General features: G+C 45.2%; 1 protein-coding gene across 1 annotated transcript in view; it reads left to right on the top strand.

Moving 5' to 3' along the window:
- Positions 1 to 18,774, top strand: part of PGAP1 (post-GPI attachment to proteins inositol deacylase 1) — a 1,319,879-nt gene that overhangs the window by 138,095 nt on the left and 1,163,010 nt on the right. The window contains exon 5 of the mRNA XM_069733825.1: positions 5,239 to 5,399. Within this exon, the coding sequence (XP_069589926.1) occupies positions 5,239 to 5,399 (161 nt within the window). The remainder of the gene's footprint in view (positions 1 to 5,238; positions 5,400 to 18,774) is intronic.

The raw sequence follows: 18,774 nt of genomic DNA, 5'->3' as shown, positions 1-18,774 counted from the left end.
AAGGTTTTCATCCAGGAAATCTCTGTACTTGGTCGCATTCATGTTTCCTTCAATGACTACCAGTTGTCTTGTCCCTGCTGCTGAAATCCAACCCCCCCCCCCCCATAGCATGATGCTGCCACCACCATATTTCACTGTTGGGATCGTATTGGGCAGGTGATGATCAGTGCCTGGTTTTCTGCACACATACTGCTTAGAATTATTACCAGGAAGGTCTATCTTCATCTTAACAGATCAGAGAATCTTAATTCTCATAGTCTGGGAGTCCTTCATGTGTTTTTTTTTTTTTTTTAGCAAACTCTATGCTGCTTTCATATGTCTTGCACTGAGGAGAGGCTTCCGTCGGGCCACTGTGCCATAAAGACTCGACTGGTGGAGGGCTGCAGTGATAGTTGACTTTGTGTAACTTTCTCCCATCTCCATACTGCATCTCTGGAGCTGAGCCACAGTGATCTTGGGGTTCTTCTTTACCTCTCTCACCAAGGATCTTCTACCACGATTGCTCAGTTTGGCTGGATGGCCAGGTCTACGAAGACTTCTGGCGGTCCCAAGACTTTTGCCCAAGACTTTGAAGCTGGGGCTCACCAGATCACGGTGTCAGGAAGCGCATTGTGTAGTCTCAGTTCTGAGTTCCTGTAAAGAGTACATAGATGTTATGCCCTTAGTGCAGTGTCAATCATGTGAATAGCAGACTTAATCTAATGTTGTTTTAGTGATGGTATAATTTCCGGTACATTATAATTATTATTATTATTATTATACATTTTTATAGCGCCATTTATTCCATGGCGCTTTACATGTGAATACGGGGCAAATATAGACAAATACATTAAACATGAGCAGATAACAAGGCACACGAGTACATAAGGAGGGAGGACCCTGCCCGCGAGGGCTCACAGTCTGCAGGGGGTGGGTGAGGATACACTAGGAGAGGGAAGAGCTGGCTGAACGGCTGTTCAGTAGGTTGAGGATCACTGCAGGCTGTAGGCTTGTCGGAAGAGATGAGTCTTCAGGTTCTTTTTGAAGGTTTCTATGGTAGGCGCAAGTCTGATGTGTTGGGGTAGAGAGTTCCAGAGTATGGGGGAAGCACGGGAGAAGTCTTGGATGCGGTTATGGGAAGAAGAGATGAGAGGGGAGTAGAGAAGGAGGTCTTGGGAGGATCGGAGGTCGCGTGTGGGTAGGTACCGGGAGACCATGTCACAGATGTATGGAGGAGACAGGTTGTGGATGGCTTTGTATGTCAGTGTGAGGGTTTTGAACTGGAGTCTCTGGGCGATAGGAAGCCAGTGAAGGGCTTGACACAGGGGAGAGGCTGGGGAATAGCGGGGGGACAGGTGGATTAGTCGGGCAGCAGAGTGTAGGATGGATTGGAGTGGTGCCAGAGTGCTAGAGGGGAGTCCAGAGAGTAGGAGGTTGCAGTAGTCGAGGCGGGAGATGATAAGGGCATGCACTAGCGTTTTTGCAGTGTTGCGGTCAAGGAAAGCACGGATCCGGGAAATATTTTTGAGTTTGAGACGACAGGAGGAGGCAAGGGCTTGGATATGTGGCTTGAAAGAGAGGGCAGAGTCGAGGATCACCCCGAGGCACCGGGCGTGTGGGACTGGGGATAGTGAGCAGCCATTGACATTGATGGATAGGTCTGGTGGAGGGGTAGAGTGAGATGGGGGAAAGATGATGAATTCTGTTTTGTCCATGTTCAGTTGTAGAAAGCGAGCAGAAAAGAAGGCTGAAATGGCAGACAGACAGTGCGGGATTTTGGTAAGCAAGGAGGAGAGGTCAGGTCCGGAGAGGTAGATCTGCGTGTCGTCAGCGTAGAGATGGTACTGCATACCGTGGGATTCTATGAGCTGTCCCAGGCCGAAAGTGTAGATGGAGAAGAGTAGGGGTCCTAGAACAGAGCCTTGAGGAACACCGACTGACAAGGGGCGAAGTGAGGAGGTGGTGTGGGGGAGGGAGACACTGAATGTTCGGTCTGTCAGATATGACGAGATCCAGGAAAGGGCCAAATCTGTGATGCCAAGGGATGAGAGGATTTGTAGCAAAAGGGAGTGGTCTACCGTGTCAAAGGCAGAAGACAAGTCCAGGAGAAGGAGGACAGAGTAGTGTCGCTTGCTCCTGGCAGTTAGTAGGTCATTGGTGACTTTAGTTAGGGCAGTTTCAGTTGAGTGATGGGAACGGAAGCCTGATTGTAACCGATCAAAGAGGGAGCAGGAGGAGAAGTGGGAGGACAGTTCAAGATGGACGTGTTGCTCCAGCAATTTGGAGGCATAAGGGAGAAGAGACATTGGGCGATAGCTAGACACAGAGGATGGGTCGAGGGAGGGCTTTTTGAGGATGGGTGTGATCTTGGCATGCTTGAAGGATGAGGGAAAGACACCTGTTGTGAGTGAGAGGTTGAAGAGGTGCGTTAGGGTTGGGATGAAGACCGTGGAAAGGTTAGGGATGAGGTGGGATGGGAGCGGGTCAAGCGTGCAGGTGGTGAGGTGTGATCTTGACAGGAGGGTGGAGAGCTGATCTTCTGTCATGGTGGAGAAGCTGGTTTTGGAGGAGCAGGGTTGAGCAGCTAAGAGGGGCAGTGGGCGCTGTGGGCCAAAGCTTTCTCTGATCGTATCGATCTTCTGTTTAAAGAAAGAGGCGAAGTCATCAGCAGAAATGAGGGGGGAGGGAGGAGGTGCGGGGGGACGGAGTAGAGAATTGAAAGTGTTGAAAAGCTGTTTAGGGTTGTGGGACAGGGAGGATATGAGGGATGAGAAGTAAGTTTGTTTTGCGGCAGTGAGCGCAGACTTGAAGCTGGCGAGGGACTGCTTGTATGCAGTGAAGTGGTCGGCAGAGTGGGATCGCTTCCATCTCCGCTCAGCAATCCTGGAAGCCCGTCTCAATTCTTTGGTCAGGCTGGTCAGCCAGGGCTGCCTGTTAATTGTACGAGTTTTACTATGCATGAGTGGGGCGGCCGAATCGAGTGTTGTTGTTATTGTGGTGTTATAAAAAGTGGCAGCAGCATCTGTGTCATGAAGGGAGGCTATGTCTGTGAGAGGGAGAAGGGACTCAGAGAGTGATTGTAAGTTGAGATGTTTGAGATTTCTGCGAGGGTGAGTGAGTTTGTGGAGTGGGGGTTGCACACTAGGAGAGGAGAGGGACGAGAATGTCAGTAGGTTGTGGTCAGACAGGGGGAGGGGTGTGTTAGTGAGGTTAGTAAGGGAGCAGAGGCGGGTGAAGATGAGGTCCAGCGTGTGCCATCTTTGTGAGTGGCCTCAGAGGACCATTGAGTGAGGCCAAAGGAGGCAGTCAGTGATAAAAGTTTAGAGGTAGCTGAGGTGAAAGTGTCAATGGGGACATTGAAATCACCCATGATGATAGTGGGGATGTCAACAGAGAGGAAATGAAGTAGCCAGGTGGTGAAGTGGTCGAGAAAGGTGGAGATGGCTAGTTCTGGGGGGCGGTAGATGACAGCCAGCTGGAGGTTGGAGGGGGAATAGATGCGGACAGAGTGCACCTCAAACGAGGGAAGAGTAGTGGAGGGTGGTAGCGGGATTGGAGTAAAGGAGCAGGTGTCGGACAGGAGCAAGCCAACTCCTCCACCGCGTTTGTTGCTGGGGCGAGGGGTGTGAGAGAGGTGGAATCCGCCATAGGAGAGCGCAGCTGGAGAGGCCGAGTCAGAGGGGGTGAGCCAGGTTTCAGTGAGGCCGAGGAAGGAGAGTTTGTTGGTGATGAAGAGGTCATGGATAAATGTCAGTTTGTTGCAGATGGAGCGTGCGTTCCATAGTGCTCCAGGTAGGGGGAGTGGGGGCTGGATGAATGGTTATGAGGTTGTCGTGGTTGGGAAAACGTGCGGAGGATCGTGGCAGGGGGTTAGAAACGAGTGTGGGGATGAATTGGGGAGGGCCGGGATTTGGGGATATGTCACCAGCAATGAGGAGTAACAGACAGATCATTAGAAGGTGGGAGCAGGATAGGACATGATGTGGCCGTGTGTGTCTGGATAAAAAGGATTGTATGTGGAGGAACAGTTCTGAGGAGAAGGTGAGATGGCTGGGGAGTATGGAGGAAGAAATGACTAGTTCCTTACTAGGTGGAGGGATTACAGGAGATTGTAAGAAGGAAAGTAGTATGGGGGTGAAAGAGAAAAGAAACCGAAACATTGTAGTGGTTAGTGTTCTGTTACCTTCCAGTCAATTCCGTCTAATTCAGAATCATAATTAAAAAGATGTAATTTAAAAGATGGAAGTTAAAAGATGATTTGCAGCAGACTGAGTCTATAGCAGACTCCTGCATGTGAATATATCCCCAGTTAAGGGCAATCAGGTGTGAATGAGGGGGTGGCTGGGTATGGGAGACCAGATGTAGAGAGTTAAGCAAAGGTCATAAAGTGAGGGAGGGGTAAGACTGACCACTCAAAGAGATGCCAGGATCACACAATGAGATACATCAAAACAGGTCATGGAAAACAAGCTGATAGGTAAGAAAGCATACTAAAAGGATTATATGTGCTGCACCAAGACACTCAGATCCTGGGGAAGCATAGAAAAGCCAGTGCAATATACAGAGACATTCTGGAGCCAGGGAGAGCTGGGTAAAGTCAGTGCATACCATGGAAAATCAATGCAGTATACAGAGATAATTTATATGCTATATTTTTTATTTGGATTTGACAAAACTTTGATAGTCATATGCAAATAACATGCATTTTAGTGATTTTACACATTAGAAAAGCACTAAAAATACATGTGCATTTTTTTTTTTTTTTAAATTTGGATTTTTCCAAATCTAATGTAATTCTACTGGAAAAACCTGCACAAAAAGCTCAGCGTACACATAAGAGAAATTGACATGTTGCAGATTAGGAACGTGCACTGCAGATTAGTTTACACATCATAAACAAAAACACATTTGGCATAAGATTGCTATCCACTTTGCTGAAACTTTAGGATGCTGTATTTTTGAGTCACAAACTCATCTTGGGAACACAGCCTTAGGATCTGTATCTTTATTAGGAGGCAGGTATGACAGGCAGGGAGATTTATTACCTCCTCCTCCTCCCAGTAGCCAGAATGATTGTGGCACTGTTTAGGTGAAGAAACCTTATTGTTAAAATTAAAGCCCAGAAACACCCAGTAGTTTTTATAACATTTTATGAACTGTCGTAAGACTGTTTTTATTGGTAACAATTCTTACAACTGCTTTCAATGATTTTATTCATGTGTCTTCTAATTTTATATTTTGTCCATCTTATTTTAACAGATTTTTATGCCACAGTGAATAATTATTGGAATTTGAATGCAAATCAACTTCGAAATATAACCATACTTTCCGTTGCTGGTGGATTTCGGGATTACCAAGTTCGCTCAGGATTGACAGTTTTGCCATCTCTAAAAATCAAGAACAGTGCCTTGTCTGTTGTGGTAATACAGTTTTCAATATTTTTGTGAATTTTTTTTTTTTTAAGGGTTTTTATGTTTAATAAGGATCGGTCACCAAATTATTCATGTTGACCTGGACACAAAACTCAATCATGACTGCAAAGTGGAAAAAAAGTTGGTTGCTTATATAAATTAATTTTATTTTGCCTCTCCATTAGGGATATATTGAATCAAAGTATTTGGCACCTAATGAATTATTATTATTATTTTTTTTTTTTTTTTTTTTTTTTTTAAGTCCAATTGAGTATACTTCTTCCTATGAGATGATGTTGACTAATCATAAGCTGGCAGCAAAGCAACACTCAAGAGAAAGAAGAATACTCACTCCTAATAGCTGAGAGCAGGTTTCTCAGTGTGAGAGATGTAATAATACTGTAATCTCCTGGTCTTACCGTGGAACGTTGCTGCCCGCTTATTTGTATTAATTCGCAAATTGCCAGCATAGTTATACCGTATATACTCGAGTATAAACCGACCCGAGTATAAGCCGACCCCCCTAATTTTGCCACAAAAAACTGGGAAAACTTATTGACTCGAGTATAAGCCTAGGGTAGGAAATGCAGCAGCTACTGGTAAATTTCAAAAATAAAAATAGATGCTCCATACCGTTCATTATTAACCCATAGATGCTCCATATACAACTGTGCTATATAGAATGCTCTGCACCGTTCATTATGGCCCCATAGATGCTCCACATAAAGCTGTGCCATATAGAATGTTCTATACCGTTCATTATGGCCCCATAGATGCTCCATAGAAAGCTGTGCCATATATAATGCTCTGCACCGTTGATTATGGCCCAATAGATGCTCCTTATAAAGCTGTGCCCCATATATATTGCTCTGCACCGTTGATTATGGCCCCATAGATGCTCCTTATAAAGCTGTGCCCCATATATATTGCTCTGCACCGTTGATTATGGCCCCATAGATGCTCCTTATAAAGCTGTGCCCCATATATATTGCTCTGCACCATTGATTATGGCCTCCTAGATGCTCCTTATAAAGCTGTGCCATATAGAATGCTGCTGGTGCTGCAATAAAAAAAAATAATCACATACTCACCTCTCTTGCTCAGGATGCCGGCGCTTTCAATATTTACCTGTTCCTCGTGCGGCTCCGTCTCCAGCACTGATGCTCAGCAGAGGGCGCGCACTGACTACGTCACCGCGCCCTCTAACCTGAGCGTCACTGCTAGAGGACGCTGCAGACGGAGCCGCACCGGAGCGAGGAGCAGGTAAATATAGCGCAGCGCTGCACTCCCCGTATACTTACCTGCTTTTGGCGCGGTCCCTGCAGTCCCTGCTTCCCCGGCGCTGCAGCTTCTTCCTGTAATTGAGCCGTCACAGTTACCGATCATTTACAGCAATGAATATGCGGCTCCTCCTCTATGGGAGATGGAGCTACATATTAATTTCTGTAATGAGCGGTGCCATGTGACCACTCAGTACAGGAAGAATCTGCAGCGTCGGGGAAGCCAGGGACTGCAGGGACCGCAACAGGAGCAGGTAAGTATAACTGCACAGCCCCCGTTCCCCCTCCCCTACCGACCCCCGGGTATATGACTCGAGTATAAGCCGAGGGGGGGGGGGGGGCTTTCAGCCCAAAAAATGGGCTGAAAATCTCGGCTTATACTCGAGTATATACAGTAATTATTCATTTTTGTAATGATTGACAAAAATAGGCTTGTTAGGTAAGGTATAAATATAGAAATAATTAGGTTGTAGTGTCCAATTCCCAATAAGTTCTGGTGAGGTGTGGTCTCTTTGATTCAGACGTTTTACTTTTTATTTTTTTTTTCTTTGGATGAGAACAAAACCAGGTTGCATTTTAGCTGCGAAGAAATTGCACTAAATTGTGGAAAAAACAAACAAACCCAAAGCCAGGGAAATAATTAACTTCATATATACTAAAAAATGAGAACAGAGGAGTATCATGGTTTAAAAAGAGTATTAATTTTATTGATTGCATATAATAATTAGTACAAAAGATATACAATATAAAATGTGGTAAAGTGCACAAGGATGGAAATGTAGGACCATCGGCGCCAAAGCAACCACCAGTAATGTGCATTAGACAGGCAAGACGCTGTTCAATAAAGTAATCAATTTAAACACGTGTCGGCTTGCACTGCGTGCAGAATTATTAGGCAAGTTGTATTTTAGAGGATCATTTTTATTATTGATCAACAACTATGTTCTCAATCAACCCAAAAGACTCGTAAATATCAAAGCTTTAATATTTTTGTAAGTTGGAGTGGGTTATTTTTAGATTTGGCGATCTTAGGTGGATATCTGTTTGTGCAGGTAACTATTGCTGTGCAGAATTATTACGCAACTTAATAAAAACCAAATATATCCCCATCTCACTTGTTTATTTTCACCAGGTAAACCAATATAATTACACAAAATTTAAAAATAAACATTTCTAACATGCAAAAACAAACCCCCCCCCCCAAAATTAGTGACCAATATAGCCACTTTTCTTTATGATGACACTAACAGCCTTCTATCCATAGATTCTGTCAGTTGCTTGATCTGTTTACGATCAACATTGCGTGCAGTAGCCACCACAGACTCCCAGACACTGGGGGGCACTTAGCTGGGGGCCACAGGGGGAACAGAGATCACAGGGGGCACATAGCTGGGGGCCACAGGGATCACAGGGGGCACATAGCTGGGGGGCACAGGGATCACAGGGGGCACATAGCTGGGGGGCACATAGATCATATTTGGGCACACAGCGGGGGGCACAGATCATATTGGTGCACTCGGCATGGGGCACAGATCATATTAAGGCACTCGGCGTGGGGCAGAGATCATATTGGGGACACACATCGGTGGGGCACAGAGATCATATTGGGGCACTCAGCGGGGGGCACAGAGATCATATTGGGGCAAACAGTGGGGGGTGGCATAGAGCTGAGGGGCACAGATCACCTGCAGAGAGGCACAGAGCTGCCAGCACAGAGATCGCTCTGGTGGAGTCTGTTGAGCAGCAGCCCCTATTTCGAGAGTCGGGATAAAACAGGAAAGCATTGGACGGTAACTCCACCAACCCGGTAACCCCACCCACCCCGATGACATAATTCCTGTGCTGCTGTGCAGGAGAAGCAGCGTTCTGTAATGAACGCTGCTTACCCTGCACTTGGGGGTTAACGGGCCGGCAGCCGCAACAATACAGCAGGCTGCCGGAGAATTGCGGACCTGCCTGCCGGCCACATGAAAAGCCACCCACTGATTTTAAAGGGCCGGCGGACAATTTTGTAGCTCAGTGCTTAGGGGCCCGCCCAGTCTTTGCTGGACTGGGTGGGCCCCTAAGCACACGGGGCCCAGTCGCAGCTGTTACGCCTGCGACCGCGAAAGTTCTGCCCCTGCACATGTGTTAATTCATAGTTTTGATGCCTTTAGTGTGAATTTACAGTTTTCATAGTCATGAAAATACAGAAAAATCTTTAACTGAGAAAGTGTCCAAACTTTGTCTGTACTTAGTATCTGTGTATATGTGTATATATATATATATATATATATATATATATATATATATATATATATATATATATATATATATGTGTATATATATACATATATATATATATATATATATATATAATGTCCCGTATATGCTCGAGTATAAGCAAACCCGAGAATAAGCAGAGACCCCTAATTTTGCCACAAAAAAAATGGGAAAACTTGACTCGAGTATAAGCCTAGGGTGGAAAATGCAACATCTACCGGTAAATGTCAAATATAGATACCAATAAAAGTAAAATTAATTGAGACATCATTAGGTTAAGCGTTTTTGAATATCCATATTGAATCAGGAGCCCAATATAATGCTTCATACAGTTCATGATGGGCCCCATAAGATGCTCCATACAAAATACACCCCATATAATGCTGCACAAATGCTGATTATGGCCCCGTTAGATGCTCCATACAGACATTTGCCCCATATAGTGCTGCACAAATGCTGACTATGGCCCCATAAGATGCTCCATACAGTCATTTGCCCCATAAAGTGCTGCACAAATGCTGATTATGGCCCCATAGGATGCTCCATACAGTCATTTGCCCCATATGCTTTTGCTTCGATAAAAAAAAAAAAATCACATATTCGCCTCTCGTCGCTCAGGCCCCCAGACACTTGCTATACTCACCTTTCCCGTTTCACCGTCGCCGGCCGCCGATACGTCCACTGCAGTGACTGTTCAGGCAGAGGGCGGTGCGCACTAATCGCCTCATCGTGCCCTCTGACCTGAGCGTCAGTGAAGAGGATGCAGAAGACGCAGTGGCGGCCGGCGACGGTGGAACGGGTAGCAGGTGAATATCACGCACTGCTTATTTTCACATGCTCCTGGCGCCGTCCCTGCACGTCTGTTCCCCATCACTGGCAGCCTCTTTCTGTAGTGAGCGGTCACATGGTACCACTTATTGCAGTAATGAATATGCGGCTCCACACCTATGGGAGTGGAGTGGGGTCCATATTCATTACTGTAATGAGATGTACCATGTGACCGCTCACTACAGGAAGAAGCTGCCGGGGAAGCAGGGTCTGCGCCAGGAGCAGGTTAGTATGCTTATACAGCTGCCGCTCCCCCTCCCCTGCTGACCCCTGGGTATGACTAGAGTATAATCCGCGAGGGGCAATTTCAATTAAAAAAATGGGCTGAAATTCTCGGCTTATACTCGTGTGTGTGTATAAATAAAAAAAAAAAAATAAATATATATATATATATATATATATATATATATATATATATATATATATATATATATATATATATATATATTTTTTTTTTTTCTAAGGGTCCCTTCCGCCTGTCTTTCTGTCTGTCACGGAAATTCATTGGTCGCGGCCTCTGTCTGTCATGGAAATCCAAGTTGCTGATTGGTCGTGGCAAAACTCCCACGACCATTGCTAAGACCAATCAGCGACGGGCACAGTCTGGCGGCAAAATGGCCGCTCCTTCCTCCGTGCAGTCAGTGCCTGCTCCATACTCCCCTCTAGAGTTAAGCGACTTTTACTTTTTTTGGATCAAGTCTGGTTTCGCGAGTCAGATGAAATCGGGCGATTATTTCGAAAAGTCTGGAGCCGACTGAAACACGAAACCCAATGCAAGTCAATTGGGAATCAAAGTCGGCAGTGAGTGGAGGAAAGGAAAACACCTACAGTGCCCATTTTAATGCCAAAAACATCAATTTTTATTACTTAAGCTTGTCAATCTTAATTTACTTGATAATAATAGTTAGGCAATGAAAACTGGGGGTCATTTGGCTAAAGTTGTGTGGGGAGGGGGGGGGGGGGAGGGGTAGGGCTGGCTCAAGATTTTCGTGGGCCCAGGAAATGCGGAATGCGTCACAGCGGTGGAGCAGGGAAAGGTAAGTATTTCAACTTTGCAAGTGCTGTGATCCTGAGCAAGCAGGGGGGCCCACTCGTTGGCACTGGCACAGGGCCCCTCATAGTACGGCGGTGTGTTTGACGGCGGGTGGCGCCTCCCACTGCCAGAGACACTTTTGCGTACTATGAGGGGCCTTGTGCCAGTGACGTTGCCATCGAGTATGCCCCCCCCCACCTGATGAAGGAACCTGCACTTTCATCTGCACCTTCCTCTTTGCCCCCTGTCTAAGGTGGTATAGTAATGCGTGAAGGGGAACCTGACTTTCAGCAGGGTCAGATTCAGGCCGTGTAGAGTGCAAGGGGAATGTAGTGGTCTGGGTCAATGTACCAGCAGACTCATCTAGCAGTGGCTGGGCAATGGGCAGGATGAGGAGGAAACACAGATATAGGCCCAAATAATAAAGTAAGCTAAATGCAGTTCAAAATTGGTAACAGGACTAAACAGGCGGCATTGCTTTGTTCAGTGGCGGAGAACTGTAATGAGTGGCAGACAGTTAGTAGGCCCAATTAATAAAGTAGGTTTAACCCCTTAGTGACTGAGCCATATGTTTGAAATCCGACAAGTGTCACTTTATGTGGTAATAACTCTGCAACGCTTCAACAAATCCCAGTGATTTTGAGACTGTTTTTTCGTGACACAATGTTTTTTATGATAATGGTAAATTTAGGTCAATATATTTTGTGTTTATTTATAAAAAAAATATCAAAAATTTGAGAAAAATGTTAAAAAATTTGCTATTTCTAAAATTTGAATGATTATCCCTTTAATCCAGATGGTCATACCACAGCAAACCATTAGTAAATAACATTTCCCACATGTCAGCATTACATCAGCACCATTTGTAAAATGTTATTTTATTTTGTTAGCACTTTAGGAGGTTTAAAAATGTAGCAGCAATTTTTAATTTTTTCTAAGAAATTTACTAAATTTTTTTTTTTAGGGACTTATCCATGTTTGAAGTGACTTTAGGGGTCCCATATATTGGGAAACCCCCAAACGTGATACCATTTTAAAAACCGCACCCCCTGGCATATGGAAAACTGCTGTCAGGTAGTTTATTAACACTTCAGGTGCTTTACAAGAATTAATGCAAAGTGGTATGACAGAAATTAAAATGTGTATTTTTACCACCTAAATGCCTCTAACTTATGAACAGATTACTACTGCTGTCAGACTCTAAGGCCGCTATTTGGTCATGAATTGCCATGGCAAACATCAGGACCACACAATCATGATCTGAGGGCACCAATTGGGATAAAGAGGAAGTGCCCACGCTCTGTTAACCATATATAATGATGTAGTCACTATTTACAGCAGCATCTAAGGGGTTAAACAGATTTGGACAGTGCAAACACTGATCGTGGCTGATGCAGAAAGTTGTCAGCTATAATGTACAGCCGGCAGCTGCTGGATTGTCACCTGTATGGGGAGGCTATTCTCTTATATGTCAGGTCAGTTAAAAGACGTATTGGCTGTCATGCGGTTCAAAATTGGTAACTGGACTAAACAGGCGGCATTGCTTTGTTCAGTGGAGGAAAACTGTAATGAGTGTCAGACAGTTAGTAGGCCCAAATAATAAAGTGGACTAAATGTCTGCCAAAAAATAGTTCATAAATAAACAGGTGGCATAGCTAGGTACAGGGGTGGGCTCCTCTGCTGAGTAGCAGAAAGTGGTAGTAAAGTATTAACTGGTCTAAATGGAGGCCAGGGCCCCTGTATATTTTAACTATCATCTCAACAAATTTGTATTGGCAGTGCCATTGAAGTATTTAACAGCACAGACTACACAGTGGTGGAGCAGGGAGAGGTAAGTATTGCAAGTGGTAGAGCACTGTTCAAGCTGGGGGGAACACTCTCTCTTGGACGGCGGTACTGGCAGAGGGCCCCTCATATTACGACGGTGTCTCTGACGTTGGTTGTGCACCACCACCGTCAGAGACACTTCATTGTACTATGAGGGACCCTGTGCCAGTGCCGCCGCCCAAGAGTGGGCCCACCCACCTGTCCAGGCAAACTGCACTCGCACGGGTGCTTGCGCCAGGTGGTGACCACGGCCCTGTGGGTGGAGTCAGCGCATTTAGGGAGGCATCAAAATGGCCTATGGTGGACATTCAGCAGCTGCAAATGGAGGAATTGGAGAAGTCAGTAAGAAGAGGCCAAAAGCAAGACATTTTTCAGGCAAGCTACGTCTCAGCAGGGGAAGATGGGGCAAAATAATTTGAAATCAATGATTGGTTCATTTTAATGAAGGTTAGATCATCAACATTCTGGGTTGCCAGACGTGTCCTTTTTTCGGTCAGTATTTAACCAGCAGCACTGAAGACTCTTTCTGATAACACACTAGAAGCAGGGCAAGCGAGCTCCTGTAATGCATATTCTGCCAATTCAGGCCAGGTGTCTATTTTAGATGCCCATTAATCAAAGGGAATGACCTTGAGGGAGAACATCAATAAGGGAGGAAAAGTAGTTCGTAACCATACTGGACAAATGCTGTCTCCTGTCACTTTGAATCGATGCAGCACTACCTATCGTGTCAGCGGTCATTGCAAAATCACTCCATAACCTGGTCATAAAACCCCTCTGTCCAACGCCACTTCGGATTTGTGCACCTCTATCACCTCTGCCATGTTTCCCCCTACTGCTCGGGTGAGAACAATCACCGCTGCTGTGTGCTGGGGGGGACAGGTGTGTGGTGCCTGCTTATACGTGTGACCTCCTTACTCTACCTGGTATGTATATACTATGTCATGCATTGGCGCTGTTACACAGTCTTGTACCCTATGGGTCTTAGTATATTTGCTTATATCAGGCCATCTCTGTATAACTTCTAACTCCATATGAGCTGTGCTTACAGGGTAGTAGTTTTTATACCTTTATATTATAGACACCTATCACCTGCCCATTTTTTGTGCATGCTCTGTGTAGTGCAGGGATTGCTATATCCCTCTGTTATGTTTTTATCTGGTATTATTATCAATAACGTTTTTCTTATATTTTTCATTACCTTGGACTATTTGCTGCTTTCTTTTTCTTGCTGATTTTGGTTATATCTGTGCAGTTTGTCCACTATGGTCCTCTTTTTGGTCCCGTTACGCTATATATGTAGATATACCCTTAGTAGGTCTTTTTAATAATGTTGGTGACCTTTTCTTCATCCACCCTGTTATTTTACTTAATTGTGTGCTGGGAATGCCTGAACCAAACGGTGTACAAGAGTTGCTTGTTTGGTAGCCAATATTTGCTCAAGGTTCTCATGTGGCATGATATTTTGTAATTTTCCTTTATATCGTGGATCGAGGAGGCAGGCCAACCAGTAATAGTCATCAGTCATCATTTTGATTATGCGGGGGTCCCTTGTTAGGATACGCAAGGCATATTCAGCCATGTGGGCCAAAGTTCCAGGTGCTGGATTGAGGAGCACTTTCTTGCAATTCAACATCACATGTGGCCCACAAAAACCCTGTACCTGACCTTGTAACGCCACCAGTTTCTATTGCCCCCTGAGAAGCATCCTCCTTCCATAAATATTCATCCACATCCTCCTCCTCTTCGTCCGCCACCTCGTCCAGGAGAGTTCCCTGAGCAGACAGTGGCTGACTGTCATCAAGGCTTCCCGCCTCCTCGGCTGCAGACGCTAGCTCCTTAATGTACGTCAAACTTTGCATCAGCAGATGCATTAGTGGGATGCTCATGCTTATGATGGCGTTGTCTGCACTTACCAGCCGTGTGGATTCCTCAAAACACTGAAGGACTTGACAGAGGTCTTGGAGCTTCGACCACTGCACACCAGACAACTCCATGTCTGCCATCCAAGTGCCTGCCCGTGTATGTGTATCCTCCCACAAATTAATTAAAGCACGCCTCTGTTCGCACAGACTCTGAACCATGTGCAGTGTGGAGTACCACCTTTCTGAAACGTTGATTGAAGCACTGCACCACCAGGTTCAAGGTGTGAGCCAAGCAAGGAATGTGTTTCAGTTCTGAAAGGGCTATGGCAGCCATAAAATTCCTTCCATTATCACTGACTACCTTGCCTGCCTCAAGATGTACACTGCCCAGCCATGACTGAATTTGTTGCTGCAAGTTCTCGGCCAGTACTTCCGCGGTGTCTGTTGTCGCCCAAACACTTCATTTGTAACACAGCCTGCTTACGCTAGGGGTGGCGAACGCATACAGCCAACTGTTTCCTAGACCGTGGGCTAGGCAGATCTGTCCCACTGTGGCTGTCCCCTGTGGACCCTGCATCCACCACATTAACCCAGTGTGCCGTGATGGACACGTAACGTCCCTGGCCATGCCTACTGGTCCATGCATCAGTTGTGAGGTGCACCTTTCTACTGACTGATTGCCTCAGTGCATGCACAATGTGGTCTTTGACATGCTGGTGGAGGGCTGGGATGGCTTTTCTCGCACAGTAGTGACGACTGGGTAGGTCATAGCATGGTACTGCGTAGGCCATCAGCTCTTTGAAAGCTTCGCTTTCAACCAACCGGTAGGGTATCATCTCTAACAAGATTAGCATAGCAATGTGGGCGTTCAAACCCTGTGTACGCGGATGACATGAGTACTTTCTTTTCCTAACGAGAGTCTCTTGTAGGGTGAGCTGGACTGGAGAGCTGCATATGGTGGAACTAGCAGGGGTGGTGGTGGACATGGCAGATTGAGAGAGGGTTGGTGGTGGTATTCTTGATGTTGGCCTACATACAGTGTTTCCTACCAAGAACCTTGTGATTCCCTGACTGCTTTGGCTTTGCGACGATACCTCCACATTTGCTGCTGGTGGCATCCTAACCGGTGGGCTTACAGTGAGGGAAGCAGTGTAGCGTTGCTGACTACCTTTATTCTGAGCAGGTGCACCAACGGTACGGGACGTTTGGTAGTTAGTCCAGGCTTGCAAGTGCATGCTGGTTAAATGTCTAAGCATGCACGTTGTATTTAAATTTTGAAGATTCTTCCCTCTGCTAAAGGTCTTTGAGCATTTCTTACAGATCACTTTTGACTGATCATTCGGATCTTGGTTAAAAAATTGCCACACTGCACTCTTCCTACTATGGAATACCTTTTCAGGCATTGCATGCTGTGCTACTTTCTCTGGATGGCCACGCTGTCCTAAAACGGTTTTCGTTTTTGACAAACATTTTTGGCCTGATAATGGGCCTGCCAGATGTCAGCTGTTGCGATGGAGGTGGCTGCTGCAGATCATCCTCCTCCACTTCAGAGCTACTGGCAGCGGGGGGGGGGGGGGGGAGGGAGACTGAACCAAAACTCAGGGCCTGTGCATAAAACAACACAATGTAAGTGGCAGAAAGCAAATGTTTCTGCTGAATCCTTTTTTCTCTCATAGACTTGTATTAGCGACGGATTGTGACAGATGGCCTAACGTTTCATCAGTCGTGCGCTGGATCCGTTGTAAAAATTGCCTTTCGTCGGGCGGAGACAACACACAGAGGAACGTTTTTTCCTCTGTCCGTCGTTGGCTATAATGGAAGCCTATGGACACTGACTGTCAAAAGCAGGAATCCAGCGACAGATGCAGACTTGAAACTGAGAATGCTGGGAAGAATTCCCTGTCAGGGAAATTCTCGCTCTCAATTTTTTCTATTGATGCTGCCTATGCAGCGAGAACGCTACGTCATCACAGGTCATTGTCTCGCAAGGCATTACTGGGAACCGGAGCTGCCGGCAGCATTGCAAGCATCAGGAAGGCTGCAGGGGATGCCGAAAGGTAAGAATATCACTATTTTTTTTTTAATTTTAACCTGGGTTGTGGTGTTTTTGCATTTTTGCAGCGGAAAAACGTGGCAAAGACGCATACACAATGTGTGCACATAGCCTCGACTGATCCGTGAAAAAAAAACCGGACCCAGTGCACCCTTTGTTTACAATCTGCACAGGATCCGTCTTTTCAACATTTTGACTGATTGAGACTGATTGTAAAAAACGGAAGTGTGAAAGAGGCCTTAGAGAGATGCGATCTACTTTTAGTTATCAAACACAGGGTCAAGAGTAACATTTAGATCCCCCAAAAATATTACAGCACCCTGGATTAAGAGAAGGGCATTGTTTACTGTCTTATCAATGAAATTGGCTTGATCCTGATTAAAGGTATATACATTTGATTGTAAATAACTGGCCACTTATAACTAAGACTAAGGGTATGTGAACACGTTGCGGATTCCCTGCGGATCCACAGCGTTTTTTGAGGCGCAGAAACGCTGCAGATCCGCAATTGATTTACAGTACAATGTATATCAATGAGAAAAAAAAATGCTGCGCACACTATGCGGAAAATCCGCTGAGGAAACGCTGCGGTTTAAAAGTAGCAGCATGTCACTTCTTTTTTGAATCTACAGCGTTTTTGTACCCATTCCATTATAGAAAACCGCAGGGGTAAAAAACGCAGCTAATCCGCAAGAAAAACGCAGCAAAAACGCACAAAAAACGCTGTGGAACCACACAAAAAACGCATGTGCGCTTTCTGTCAGGAGAGGCAGAATTTGCACCAGAAATTCCTAAGCCTAATCCGCAACGTGTGCACATAGCCTAAGATAATATACCTCGCTTCCTTATCTACTAAACAGTTGATGACTTGATGTGGTAATGATTTGCGAATCGCTATAGGAACTCCTTTTGAGCGAGATTCAGGGTTATGACCAAAATGTGTAATATTTGTGTCTAATTGTAGGAGCATGGGTCGTCTTAAAGTGTATCTCCTGGAAAAATACAATATGTACCTTTTTCTTGTGACAATGGTGAAGGATTTGCATGCGTTTTTCAGGCGTGGTAAATCCTTTCACATTCATAGAAGCGATATTTAGGTTTGCCATTCATAACCAATATGAGATTCTACGTCTATAGATATCGTGTAAGGTGGCTGAGCTTCCTGGTTGTCATGGTCAAAGAGATAAAGTGCAGGAAAGGTTAGGGAAGAAAAAAATCTTAACCAAAGAAATAACAAACATGTGCTGAGAAAAAGCATCTGCAAAAAAGACTATAGGAAACAGTCCAAATCAGGAGTGTGTGAGCCCGCATTGGGCCCTTCAGAGGCTCCCACCCTATTTGGGGGTTACAGAAGCTAAACATCATATATAGCTACTTCTTAAGTCAGTTGCTACAAGAAAGTGATAATAGCAATCGCCGATTTAAACCGAACGGTTATAAACATGGTATGGGCACAATACGTCCAATCAACCTTCAGAATCAAAAAGTTCCTTGGAAATAAAAGGAAAAGGATGTCTTGTATGTTATTTTTTCAGTGGACGATTCAAAGTCCATTAACATTTCTCGTATCCTGATGTCCGGAAGGAGGATGGCCACCAGCTACCCGGTGCCCCGTTCCAGGAGGTAGGCCTGGACGAAATGAAGAATCGGATGAATGTGTGGAAAGACCACTAGGTGTTCCTTCCTTGCCTCCAGGGACAGCTGAGTTAAATCCTAAAGTAGGCCAGTGGTGTAGAACAATCTTAGGCAAATCCAAGCTGGATAGAAATGTCATAGATCCTTCAGGTGAGCACAAAAAATGACTTTGACCCTCTTTGGACAGACAAAGAGGGGGAACCCCAACTTTACAATATAGTTATTAAGGTTGAAGGAAGACTATAAGTCCATCTAGTTCAACCCATAGCCTAACCTAACATGCCCTAACATGTTGATCCAGAGGAAGGCAAAAAAAAACCCATGTGGCAAAGAGTAAGCTCCACATTGGGGAAAAAAATTCCTTCCCGACTCCACATACGGCAATCAGACTAGTTCCCTGGATCAACGCCCTATCAAGGAATCTAGTGTATATACCCTGTAACATTATACTTTTTCCAGAAAGGTATCCAGTCCCCTCTTAAATTTAAGTAATGAATCACTCATTACAACATCATACGGCAGAGAGTTCCATAGTCTCACTGCTCTTACAGTAAAGAATCCGCGTCTGTTATTATGCTTAAACCTTTTTTCCCCAAACGCA

This window comes from Ranitomeya imitator, chromosome 7 (assembly GCF_032444005.1).
Source record: "Ranitomeya imitator isolate aRanImi1 chromosome 7, aRanImi1.pri, whole genome shotgun sequence".
In the NCBI taxonomy this organism is placed as follows: domain Eukaryota; kingdom Metazoa; phylum Chordata; class Amphibia; order Anura; family Dendrobatidae; genus Ranitomeya; species Ranitomeya imitator.
This window is presented reverse-complemented; position numbering and strand designations above follow the sequence as displayed.